We start from the raw sequence: 12,500 nt of genomic DNA, 5'->3' as shown, positions 1-12,500 counted from the left end.
CAAGCAGTACTTCAGAATATCAGATTTGTAAGGGAGATTCAGTCGAGGTGGACAAGAGGGATAACTGCACAAAAAGAATAAGTTCGACAGTCACTATTAATAAACTGAATAATGCAAGAATTTTGATTGGTTCTCACCTATGATCTGTTTGAGGACAGTCGAAAAGCTGAAATGACCATAAATTTTTCTTTTTTTTTTAATCTGATTCTTTTTTTTATATATATAAAACTAGAAGCTCCAAAAAGCTTACACTGGGTTGCCTGTGGTACGCGTTACACAAAAAGAGAAGGCACTGAATGGGCCTTTTGCAACTAACGATCACGTGGTACAAAATCCGCCACGCTGGAGGGCAAGCTCATTAATATTCCCCCTCTGGGACATTAAAACAAAGGTAAGTCAAGGTTGACTGGTTCAGATCTCTTTGTTTTAATGTGCCAGTGGGGGAATAATAAAGAGCTTGCCCTCCAGCATGGCGGATTTTGTACCATGTGATCGTTTGTTGCAAAAGGCCTATTGGGTGGTATTGAACTGCAGCGTTGCAGTTAATTTTTTCAAGTGGGCGTATATTTGAGGGGTCACCCACATGTCGCGCCAGCAGAGGCCCTTTGGCTCACACCTTTAATTATTTTGTAATGTTCTCACCATTTTAGCTCATTTTGAGGTCTTTTAGTTTTTTAAGCTTTGGTAATAAATTCAGTTTAAAGATAACAAAACACGCTGTTGAGTAAAATTCACTCGTTTCTTCTTTAAATAAGTAGTCTACAAAAAAACTAACTGCAAATTGCTCTGACGGACGTTTTCCAGCATGTCTTGCAGTTGCACTATGCAAACGTTGCACACACTAAGAAAGGATTGAAGGTGTTGTTTCCGCTTCATAATTCCTCTTCTTGTTAGTCTAATCTGATGCCAGGTCAAAAACATTGTTTGGCTTTGCGTTTGCACCAGAAAGACAGATTAAGAAAAAAATAACATAGTTTATATATATAACTCTGACGACGGTCGATCTTAAAAACACGAAATTTCTGCAGTCTCTAACTTTTATGAATAAACGAAAGTTTTGTCATGCAAAAGGGAGAAATTGATCACGCCAGCCCAGCTCATATAATCGGCTTCTATTGACGGATCAAAATGTTTGACTGTATAATTTATGCAAAGTAAGGAAAGTAAATTATGCAGAAACAAGCGAAATAACACACCAATCACAAATGTCTACAGTTTCCTAAGAGGTCCGGCGTACATTAATATACATAAAAGTCACACGCTGTCGTCGAGTACCAGTGGAATTTAAAACTGAAGAATATCTCACGAAGAAGAATCACACATCTCTGGTCGGGGTAAAGGAGGGAAAGGACTCGGAAAAGGTGGTGCAAAGCGACGCCGAATGATTCTTAAAGACAATATCCAAGGCATCACGAAGCCCGCTATTAAGCGCCTTGCTCGTCGTGGCGGTGTCAAACGAATCTCGAGATTGATCTACGAAGAAGCCAGGAGTGTTCTCAAAGTTTTCCTAGCGAATGTTGTCCGTGATGCGGTAACCTACACGGAACATGCCAAGAGGAAGACTGTGATTGCTATGGACGTCGTCTACGCTCTTAAGCGGCAAGGCCGTACGTTGTACGGCTTTGGCGGATAGATGCTTGTCTCATGAACAGTTCAACAACGGCTCTTTTAAGAGCCACCATGTTCAACAAAGTAATAGCCAACAGGTACACGTATGCCCCTTGTCTACTCAGCACAATTCGTCAAAGTATTTCTAATGTATTAATTTTATTGGTAACATGAAAATGAATGTGCTGTACGATAAACTCCACGGGTCGTTCTTACGAACCAATAGCATTCGTGGATTTTCGATCCGCATACTAATTGATCCGAATGGCTCGAGGATATAAATATGACCAAAAGCCAAAATGATTCATATTTTGAACTGTTGATTACCACAAACACCTTCCTATTCGAATATGGCCCCAAAAGTTGATGGCAAGGTGGGTGAAAAGAGGGCCGGTAAAGCAAAGTCTTCGGGCGAAACAAAATCAAAGAGAAAAGTAGAAAGCGAAAGGAAAGCTATGCCATTTACATTTACAAAGTTCTGAAGCAAGGTCACCCAGATACTGGAATATCAAGTTAAGCCATGAGTTTCATGAACTCTTTTGTCAATGACATCTTCGAGCGAATCGCTACTGAAGCATCGAGGTTGGCTCACTACAACAAGAAATCAACCATCAGTTCTCGAGAGATCCAGACCGCTATTTATTACACTTCTGCATCCGGTCAACTCGCCTACGCCTACTGGTGAACTCGCCTACGTAGGCGACTTTGATCACCATCATAGGCGAGTTCGTTATTCCTCATAGTTGTGTAAAATGTGTTGTAAAAATGTGTTTGTTCTGCTCCCAATAGCAGAATGATCGCGATAACCAACACGAATTTAAGAATTACGGTCAGTCACTTCACCAAAGTTCTGTCTTGTGTGATTACTAGGATCATTCAATTGACATAAACGGTGAACTGCATGAGTTGATAAAAAAGTTGTGGTGTTGTGTCGGCGGTTGTTGCAATAATAATCACACCTAATAATGGTAAAGTGTTGTCGCCATGAGAAATAGGGTTCGTGACGTGTTGTTTAAGCGCGACTCAATCTTTTAATTCACACCGACATCGCTTTGCGCGGCACTTAGCAAAGAAGGTGAAACATTTTGAACTTCAGTAGCATATTGTTTGAAGACCTTAATAATATGTATGCAAACCTGTAAGAAGAGAAGGTGAGACATTTTCAAAATCAATAGGATATTGTTTGAAGACCCTAATGATATGTATCCTCAACAAAGAATAGGCCATTTCCGATTTCAGGTCTGCCTCCTCTTTAAAGCGAGTCTACGTGCGAAGTCTTTGTGATGGTAATTAGTTCTACTTTACATATGAATGAAAACGAATTTTCATAACAAAAACTTCGCACTTCGTTGAAACGAACGCGTACGTTGAACTTTTAAATGGCTGAAGCTGCGGGTCGCAAATACCACGGGCGTTGGTTGGAGCGATATTTCCAACCCGCATCTTCAGTCATTTTGAAAGTTCAAAGTACGCGCCCGTTTCAACGATTATAGAGCAAAAGAGATAGTGCTCGTAGTCTAACCTAATGTTACAGACACATAAATTGAAGAGAAATGAGACTGCCAACAAATAAAATTTGATAGGATCTCTTCTTACAGATATGTTCAGAAATGCTCGTAATTTGATGCACGATTTAACAAGTGTAAAGACGTGTCCTCTTCGATCTTGTACTCCCTCCTCTCCCCCACCCCACCCTCAACATCACTCGTGCCTGTGAATACAGACAATAAGCACTTAATGACTGGCCCCAAGGGAAACAGTAAGTTTTGTTTCCCCGAGGCGAAGCCGAGGGAAACATTGAGGTCGAGGAGAAACAAAACTCACTGTTTCCCGAGGGGCCAGTCAATAAGTGTTTTGTTATACCTCCCAACTCAAAAATAGAATACACATAAAAATTATTTGCTTGACGTCGGCTGGCGTACAGATTTGCCGCCGTTTCAAAGGTGCACGACCCGATCACGTGTGAGTCGAAAGTTCAAGTTGTTGCCCTAGGGCGTCATGAAGTTTTGTTCGCCCTAGGGCGTCATGAAGTTTTGACCAATGACACGTGACACGTTCTCCTCCAATCAGAAAACGTATTTGAGTTGGGAGGTATAACAATTAACGTTAACCAATAAACACACACTTCACTTACACCAAAAGTGAGTTAGGTAAAAGTGTTGATCTATCACTTTGCGATCTTGCCCTAGCACAGTCAAAAATGGATTTATTTTTAGATTCACTTTGCGCGCGAAACAAACCAAGGGACGCTAATCAGAAGAAGCCATGTTACGCGTGACTTTTTCAGGGACATGACAACTGATTTTCGCGGGAACGGGTATTCTAAAAATAGATTCACTTGTGACTGTGATGGGGAGCCCACAACAACGCTCTTATCTAATTCACTCTTGTATTTACCCTTAAAATTGTCATTTTTAGCCAATAAACGCACAATTCAGTTAAACATGGATAAGTTAACAAGAAAAAACTTGCAGGATTTGGATTTAAAAAATGACCCCTGCAGATCCAAACGCTCAGCCCCTGACGACTGCGGTAAGAGTGCATCTTCGACGCAAATCTCGTGCGGACGAAAGACCCGAGGCTCTGGCGAGGTGAATAAGTACGACTACGACTTGGACCACGTGTTTTCAGTTCTACGTAGTACGCGTGTAGGCGTATTTGATCTTGGAAGGGAAGGGTCTCTTACGGGCGCGCAAAAATGGATCCTAAGGTACACGAGAGCAAATCACCCAAGAAGGAAATGTGAGCTAAAATCACGAAAACTGGAAATGACATTTTTTAGGTTTGATGAACTAGTATCTCGAAAGTTTGCTCGGTGACCCAACCTGATTTTTTCCCATCAAAAAAAAGCTTGCTCTTTCGCATTTTCAAAGAAAATCTCCAAAAAAAAAAAAAAAGTTAGGTCACCGAATTGATTTTGAAAAATTTATCAAAAATTGAGTAAGAGGGATGTTACCATGGCAACAGTTAAGGCCTCGTGGACACCCTTAAAAATGTCTCAAAATTAGCACTTAGTAGCTTCGTGTACTCAGTCCAGTGAGGAATAAGAGTACACCTTTTGTAAAACGTCATGAAATATCTCGTTGGATGTTACCCAAATTAAAATAGCAGAGCCATGAGAAAAAACCAAAATAGGCCATCGTTCTTTTCTTCTCTAATGTTTTAATACGTTCTCTTTTTCCAGCAAAATATCGTACAACCCAAAACTTCAAACATGGTCGCATTTAAGGTTACTTGTTACAAGAGAATTCCATCTTATTACTTTACTGCATTTATCCTGAAGGTATTTTGCTGCCTCATAACCTACATCATACACCTTATTCTAAAATGGCCGCCATTTTAGTATTCTCTTGCTTGATTGCAAATTGGCCCTTTTTCCCTCGTCCAAGGTTAAATATTCTTCTGAATTTTTCGTTTGAAAGGGAGGCCAAAAGGGCCAATTTGCAAGGAAACAAAAGAATACTAAAATGGCGGCCATTTTTGGTTCACGCAATTTTACAATTTTGATTGGCTTAGCCATCACGGTATATGAACTATCATACCGTGCTCGACAAATATCAGTAACTGTACAGTTTTTTTTGCTTTTACAAAATAAAGCAGGAGAGATTTATGCATAATTTGCGGGCGTCTTTCATAAAACAATTATTCCACTCGTGCACTCGCATCCAACTGTGACGTAGGCTCGTCAATGGAATAATTGTTAAATATACCAAGTTGACATCACAGCTTTTTTGCATCGCTGTTCTTGAAGAACTTTCCCAATGCAAACAAGTTTGTGATGTCAAACCAAAACTTCACCCAGCCCCTTTCCGTGCAGGATCGAAGTTCAAATGGAAAGTAACGTTTCCAACGTTGAAGAGACCTAGAAACAGTGCGTTTGGAAAGAAGAAGGCTATAAAGCAACCAAATTCATTTGGGACAAAAGCATAGAGTGAATGTGGGGAAATATGGTTTTAGATTTTTCGATGATTCACTTCTTGCACAAATCCCATAATACACCTCTTTTATCCCCCAAAAATCTGCATAGGCATTGTTTTCGACTTCTCTTGGGACATTTTCATGTCCCAGGAGAAATTGCAAACAATAGTTATGCAAACGTTTTGGGGGGAAATAGAGGTGTATTATTGGATTGTGCAAGTAGTGAATAGGGCACTTCTTAAGGTAAGTTGGACAATAAATAGTATAATTTTTGGACTCGACTATGATTAAGTGACTTAGTCACAGTGTTGACTACAATCAGTGGCAAAAGTAGTTGGGACGCTAACGCCAGGATGGGCCTAAAAACCTGGTAGGCATCATAAACAAGGCATAACTGTCAAAATTCGAGTAAAAGCTTCAAAATAGAACTCCCCTTCCCCCAATCAATGTTGAAACAGGTAAGGAAATGTATGTTCACTGTTGACAACATTGTTCTGGGGGAGGGGGGGGGGGCGCAATTGTTCAAACTAAGTAAGAAAACCAACTTCAAAGGGTCACCGTGAGTATCCCAAGATTTTGGCCACTGAATGTAGCCCTTCTGTAGTTCAAAAAGGTCAGAAAACACTTGAAAAAATTATCGTTCACAGTTCAACAGGAGTAGAGCGCACCTAAGCTACCCTTAGTTATTCCACTAAAACACAACAGAAATCAGTCATTCATCGGTCTTTTAGATGTGTCCACGATTGCACCATAATAGTGCAAAGCTTTGTGCGAAAACCATTGTGAAGTTCCCCTGCTAGAAGTGGTCTCTTTTCTTCTTATGAGGTTTGAAGAGTTGTGGACAGCGGTTGGATCAAAGTGAGTTTTCACCCATGGCAGGTCTCTTTTCCCGTAATCGTCAGGCCAACCAACGCAAAAGAAAAGTGATCTCTCCTAGCAGGCAATTAAGAAGTGTCCCCTAAGCACCACTTTAAAAATGGAGTGACACTATTAATACGTAATACGTACTTAATTGACCACTCCCAATAGGGGCTTTTCAGGGCCAATGAAACACAATCACGACAGAAAAGAACATTCAACAACACCTATGTTAAGAATCCCAGCTGGCCGGAGGCAAGCTACCTGGCTATTTACAAGTGCAGCTGAGACGTTGAACCTGGGAGTACCAGGAACAAATTCAACTTGTGGTCAGAACGTGTCGTGAGCCCGGATCTCAAGGCAAGCGCCCTAACCACTGGGCCACACTGCCTCCATACTGCTCCCTTCAAGAGACAAACACTACATTCGTAACCTAACCTGACAGTAGCCCCGACACTTTTGATAAGCTCATTGTGGTAAAAAGGCAATTCACGTTTCGATTCAAGGAGAAACCTCGCGCAACCATCTCTTTTGCTGAAATCCTGGAAAGAGTGAAACACTCCATCGTGGCCTCACTTTCAAAAGAGGATGAACTTATTCAATGCATATTTTTCGAAAAGATCAGTTTCCCTTTCACGTTATCTTAACTCTTTCATTCCCAAGATCGAAACGTTCATTCTCGTAACTAGTATCATAGATTTCTTTGTAAGTTTCTCAGGAGAATTTGGCCCTTGAGGGTCAAGGGTCTAATTGTTTTAGTATCAACCAAATAGTCGGACAAAAAAGGAAATAAAAAAATAAGCAAATGCAAGATGGAGAAATATTTTTATGGGAATAAAACGAAAGGAAGCGTCCTGCTTTTCGCTACTCGAGGACTATTACTAATAGTCCTCTAGTAGCGTAGCCAATCAAATTGCAGGATTTGCATTAGTCCACTAGTTGGGTGATACTAATACCTGCTATTCTAAAAAAATAGAGACTTCACTTCACTCCACTTTTCATCAAAGATTTGTGTTGATAAGCTTTCAGTGCTGTTTAACCGATAAACTAAACCGGCCAGTGCCGCCACCGAACGATTATAACAACAACAAAATTTGCCACTTATATATTTCTAAAGTTTTAGACTTGAGCGGTCAAAATCGTCAGTTTTTCAAGCGCCCAAATTCAGGCTGTGATGCCCTTAATCACAGACAAAGGACTGCGAATTGCAAATTTCTTAACTAAGGCAGGAAATTTCGCTTCATAAGTATTTTAACTATAACAACAACAAAGATAGGAAAATCATTTTAAAAATTTGCGACGTTTGTGTAAATGGTACTGAAGAAAGCCCCACGTACCCTGCCACTCGTATAACAGAAAATAAAACATGCAAATCTCTTTAAATAAATAGAGATAAGATTAAGATAGACTATTTTGTCTTCCCTTAAGGGCTACTAAGTCTTGATCTTCCAAACCTGCCAAGAAAAATGAACGCTTACATTAGTAATGAAAGGAGAGGCAAACAAAATGACCGCAAAAAAAAAATGTGGAGTCGTTTAATTAAGGAACAGAAATATGGTTCCCTCGACACGTTCTAAGTAATGCCGATCAGGAGGTCGCGATGTTGTTTCATTCCGCAAAGAGCAGGGACTTCGTTTTGGGCAGAGAAGGTCGAAGAAGATTTGCAGTTTTCTTTTCTTGTCGATTTTTCATGAATGACGACCTGATAATATTTGACTTCTTTACAGTGTCCCAAATAAGTGCGCCAACGCTAAATACACTTGACACTTAAAACGCTTTCCATCTGACAGAACTGATCAGCCAGACCGGGTATTTGGAAGAACTAACTCCACAATGCCCTCAAATAAACACACTTCGAGGATGCTACATACTCCTTCAGAAGAATGCGCGGGATTATCATATAAGTGTTCCTTCAAACTGACACATTTTCTTTGTAAACTTACTGGTCCAGCCGGCCAGTTCTGACAAAAAGAAAGTGCTCTTAAATAAAGTTCATTATTATTATTATTATTATTATTATTATTATTATTATTATTATTATTATTATTATTATTATTATTATTATAACGATTATTATTATTATTATTAATTAATTAATATGGTTTTTATTATTTTAATTTGAAATTTTCTTTTCCCTATCTTTAATTCTAAAACAATGAAATGCTTGCAAGACCTTTTGATCACATCTGAGCCGCAAGGAATGTATTTGGGAAATCGTTATTGACGCAGTGATTGTATTCTTATGATTTATAATAATTTTTAACGTTGTATATTGCTCCAGTTCTTACTTTTTAGCATCTCTGTAAATTATGTACATATTTTTCTGTTTTTAAAGCTGAATAAAATATTTATTATTATTATTATTATTATTATTATTATTATTATTATTATTATTGCTATGTAAAATCACAGGCCTAAAAGGTGTTCCTGGCCTGGTCAACTATTTCCCTTGAGAGCGAGTAACAACAAGTTCCTAAAGCTCCCAAGGGAGTCCTCTCCTGAATTCCTAAATGTACAAAACTCTTCTTAGGAGTCTAGCCGTTCCCAACAGAGCAGTTTTTTGGATCACTTTAAGTCTGATGGTGGTGCCAAGCTTTTCAATGTGTTTGTCAAACTTATCAGATACAGACCCTAATGCTCCGATCAAAACTTTCTTATTTCTTCCCTAAGAAGTTGGTACTTCTCTATTTTCTCCAGTTCTTTGTCTTTCACTCGCGCATCTCCTGGAATGGCGACGTCAGTGATCATGGCCTCGTTTGCTTGCTTATTAATGAAGACAATGTCCGGTCTTCGAGCTTCAACTATCCTGTCACACTGTACATTGAAATCCCACAGAACTTTGAAACCTCAGCTTTCTACCACTCGCTCTGGGAGTGTGTTTGTACCACTTATCGGTCCCCTCAAGTTCTGCCTTTCCACACAGTTGCCAATGCATATACCGCGCAACGTTGTCGTGGCACCTCTTATATTCACATTGTGCCAACTTGCTGCACTCTCTTGTTAGATGGTTTACACTTTCTCCTTTCCCTCCACACATCCTACACATAGGAGATTCTACGTTGTTGTCAATGTGGAACTTGATATAATTACTTCTTAAAGCTTGCTCTTGGGCGCTGCAGATCAATGCTTCTGTACATCCTATGAGGTCTCCCTTCTGCATCCACCGCCATGTTTTATCCCAGTCCACTCCCGTCAGGTCTCTAACATACTGCCCATGCATTTGCTTCCCTTTCCATTTGTTTTCTGTTTCCTGCTTTGCACTCTTCTCATACACTCTCGGTTCCTTTGCCTCATCCGTCTTCACTGTTCCTCTCTCCACCACTTTCCTTAACAACACCTCATTGCATCTCCCTACATACCAACCCAGACTGTTTTCTCCCCCCCCCCCCCCCCACCTACCCGGACACAAGCTCTGCCATTAATAAGTCCTATTATTATTAATTGAAAAAGAATTTGATCATCTTCACTAACCTTTAGTCTAAATCCAAGTAAATCTGACATAACGCCTGAGAAAAGTGATAGCACCACTACACGAGCGATGTTGTACAGTAAAGGATTCATGGATAAACCAGACATCTTGAAAGGACTCTCAATTTCCTAGAAAAAATGAAACAAAAAAAGAAAAGGTTTCCTCAATAAGTTCAAATTTTTTTTTCCTTTTAGGGGATTCTTCCTATCGTGATGTCATGAACAAGAACGTCCATCGTTTTGCGACGTCTCACCAAAGACATACTGCATGGTAGGTGGGAGGGAAAGCCAGCAACTATGGACCATAAATCGTTTCAAAGGGGGAGGAGAAGGGATGGCAGTACTTTGAGTTCTTTCAATCTAACGAAACGAGGGCAAGCTTTGTCACGACGATTTGGCTCTTGCCTACACTGAGAATACATGATTTGTGCCGTCATCATAAAACACCATCTCCTTCTACAGCAAAATGTGCACTCAAGTGATTTAGTTCTTTTCAGAGATCACGGCGAGCCTTGGATGGCTCAGTCTAAAGGGGTAATGTCACGCATGTTTGGGGTAGTGTCACGCTATCTTAATCAAACTTTAATAAATACAAACAGCACTTTGTGCTATAAATATATTTCATATATTCTCAGTGGGTTTTCAGGAATGTACGAGTGAGCTTAAGTACGAATTTAGATTTTTATTCAGTTTGGACCCACAAACAGCAAATTTTGCAAGACAGTACCTCTTCAAGGAGTTGAGATCGAGATTTAAACATTTAGTGATGCTGTCATACCGCCTTCTTTCCTGGGATAGAAGAACAATTTTCCAACACAGAAAGTGTCAGTGCTTCTTTGACTGTGGGCTACATGTTATGGTCGTTCTCTGTTACGTACTCGTCTTTAAGAGTCTTGCCAGCTTTTTGCTGGACCTCTAACCTTCTATTGCAAAACTTCCCAGACAATTTTCCGCTTTTGTATTATCCATCACTTAATGTTACCTTAAGGAGCTTCGAAGCCAGCTTGAGCACATGATTTGCAATTGTCAAGTCTTCTTTCTTGTGAGGGGCTTTTTCCATTTGAAGATAAAGGTTGATCTAAACAGAGGAAGATAGTATGACGGAAGATATATTTGAAATTCATAAATTGGAACCGGGCACATGAAATAAATTCTTTAAGTGAAATATTATTAATATTCTTATTTAGAATTCATATATATTTGGGCTTGAACTGGAAGGGATTTTAAAATTTTTATTAGTTTGTTCTTTATTTTCTTTTAGATAGGTGTCTCCAATTAGTTTCTTGTAAACTAAAAACGAAAGACAAGTTAATAAAGTTCTTCTTCTTCTTCTTCTTCTTCTTCTTCTTCTTCTTCTTATTATTATTATTGTTATTGTTATTGTTATTATCGCAGACATAAAGGTTAATGTAAAAAACATTCAGCGATTGACAAACTTGAGGAACGTAATATCAACTGACTGAGCTCTATAATCCACATGTTTGCCTGTGTTGGTGGTCTACTGGTTTATGTAAAATGAAATGCACATTTTTCACCTAGTGATTTACATTGATTTTCGTAGTTGTAAATTAGCAAAGAACTTATAATATGCACCAAGATGTAACAAGGGGTTACACGTAGCCTATACTTTGCCTTACGTCCAATTAGCGGAGTCGACCTCCAGTCTAAAGTACATGTACACTAACTTGTTACATTTCCGGGTTGAGGGTTAGCCAGATCTGTCCAAAATATGCCCCTAATTAGATGCACGCAGATTTAAAGGGGCATTGTCACACTATTTAAGTCAAACTTCAGAACACTAAAACAGGTCTTTGCATCAATGAAGACCAAAAAAATAATGCTGTGCTTTTGTTCCCAAAGAAGTGCACTGAAGCTATTCTTTGTTGTATGCAGACAAGGATGGAGAGGATGGAAATGGATCGAAACTTGAAAAAACTGGCAGAGACCGTATCTTCAGAAAGTTGTCAAAAATTAAATACGAATAGCTCTGTACCGACTGAGCTACAAGGCCGGACAGTGCTGTATCGACTGAGCTAAAAGGCCAGACGGTGCTGTACCGACTGAGCTACAAGGCCAGATGGTGCTGTACCGACTGAGCTACAAGGCCAGATGGTGCTGTACCGACTGAGCTAAAAGGCCAGATGGTGCTCTACCGACTGAGCTACAAGGTCAGATGGTGCTCTACCGACTGAGCTACAAGGCCAAATGGCCTTGCGTTTGTATATGTATGTACATGCATTACTTAAGACAACGCTTATCCACAAATAAAACTCAGGAAAAGGTAATACACAGCATTCCAGTTTCCGCGCACAAATAGAGCACAAACTATTAATGGCAATAGTTAACTGTTGTTTGGACGTCTATTGTTTCAGGGTTTGTGCTGGATTTTTTATATAAAATTCCAGGAGTATTGAAGGAGTTTTCAATAGCCAGAAATTGAGTTTTCAAGGAGTGTTTGTAAGAAGGTTTCTATGCCATAAATCGTGTTTCAGTGTTTTATTTGCTAAAAAAGTCTACCTTGATTTTCTATCCTGCATCCTTCACTTTAAGTGGACGCTCGGACATTTAAATGTATGCATTTAATCTCTCTCCAATAGTCAATGAACTCAATTTTTGAAATGTCTCTTTAAATAAGAATGATGCAATCT

The 12,500-nt window shown here is 39.5% G+C and overlaps 2 protein-coding genes across 4 annotated transcripts in view; one reads left to right on the top strand and one right to left on the bottom strand.

Moving 5' to 3' along the window:
- The window catches only part of LOC138002111 (uncharacterized), an 8,958-nt gene extending 8,718 nt beyond the window's left edge, over positions 1–240 (top strand). Inside the window, exon 5 of the mRNA XM_068848204.1 lies at positions 1–240. This exon is cut by the window's left edge and continues 853 nt beyond it. The gene's annotated coding sequence lies outside the window, so the exon portion shown is untranslated.
- Positions 241–6,006: 5,766 nt separating this feature from the next.
- LOC138003562 (protein PHTF2-like) overlaps positions 6,007–12,500 on the bottom strand; it is a 52,328-nt gene continuing 45,834 nt past the window's right edge. For all 3 annotated transcript variants that reach the window (XM_068849679.1, XM_068849680.1, XM_068849681.1), the window contains 3 exons: positions 10,835–10,930; positions 9,856–9,981; positions 6,007–7,838 (listed from right to left, as the gene is read on the bottom strand). In XM_068849679.1, the coding sequence (XP_068705780.1) occupies positions 7,818–7,838; positions 9,856–9,981; positions 10,835–10,930 (243 nt within the window). In that variant the 3' untranslated portion in view covers positions 6,007–7,817. The remainder of the gene's footprint in view (positions 7,839–9,855; positions 9,982–10,834; positions 10,931–12,500) is intronic.

The sequence above is a fragment of the Montipora foliosa genome, chromosome 5, assembly GCF_036669935.1.
Source record: "Montipora foliosa isolate CH-2021 chromosome 5, ASM3666993v2, whole genome shotgun sequence".
Taxonomy (NCBI): domain Eukaryota; kingdom Metazoa; phylum Cnidaria; class Anthozoa; order Scleractinia; family Acroporidae; genus Montipora; species Montipora foliosa.
Note: the sequence above shows the minus strand (reverse complement) of the source record. Positions and strands in the feature narration are given on the sequence as shown.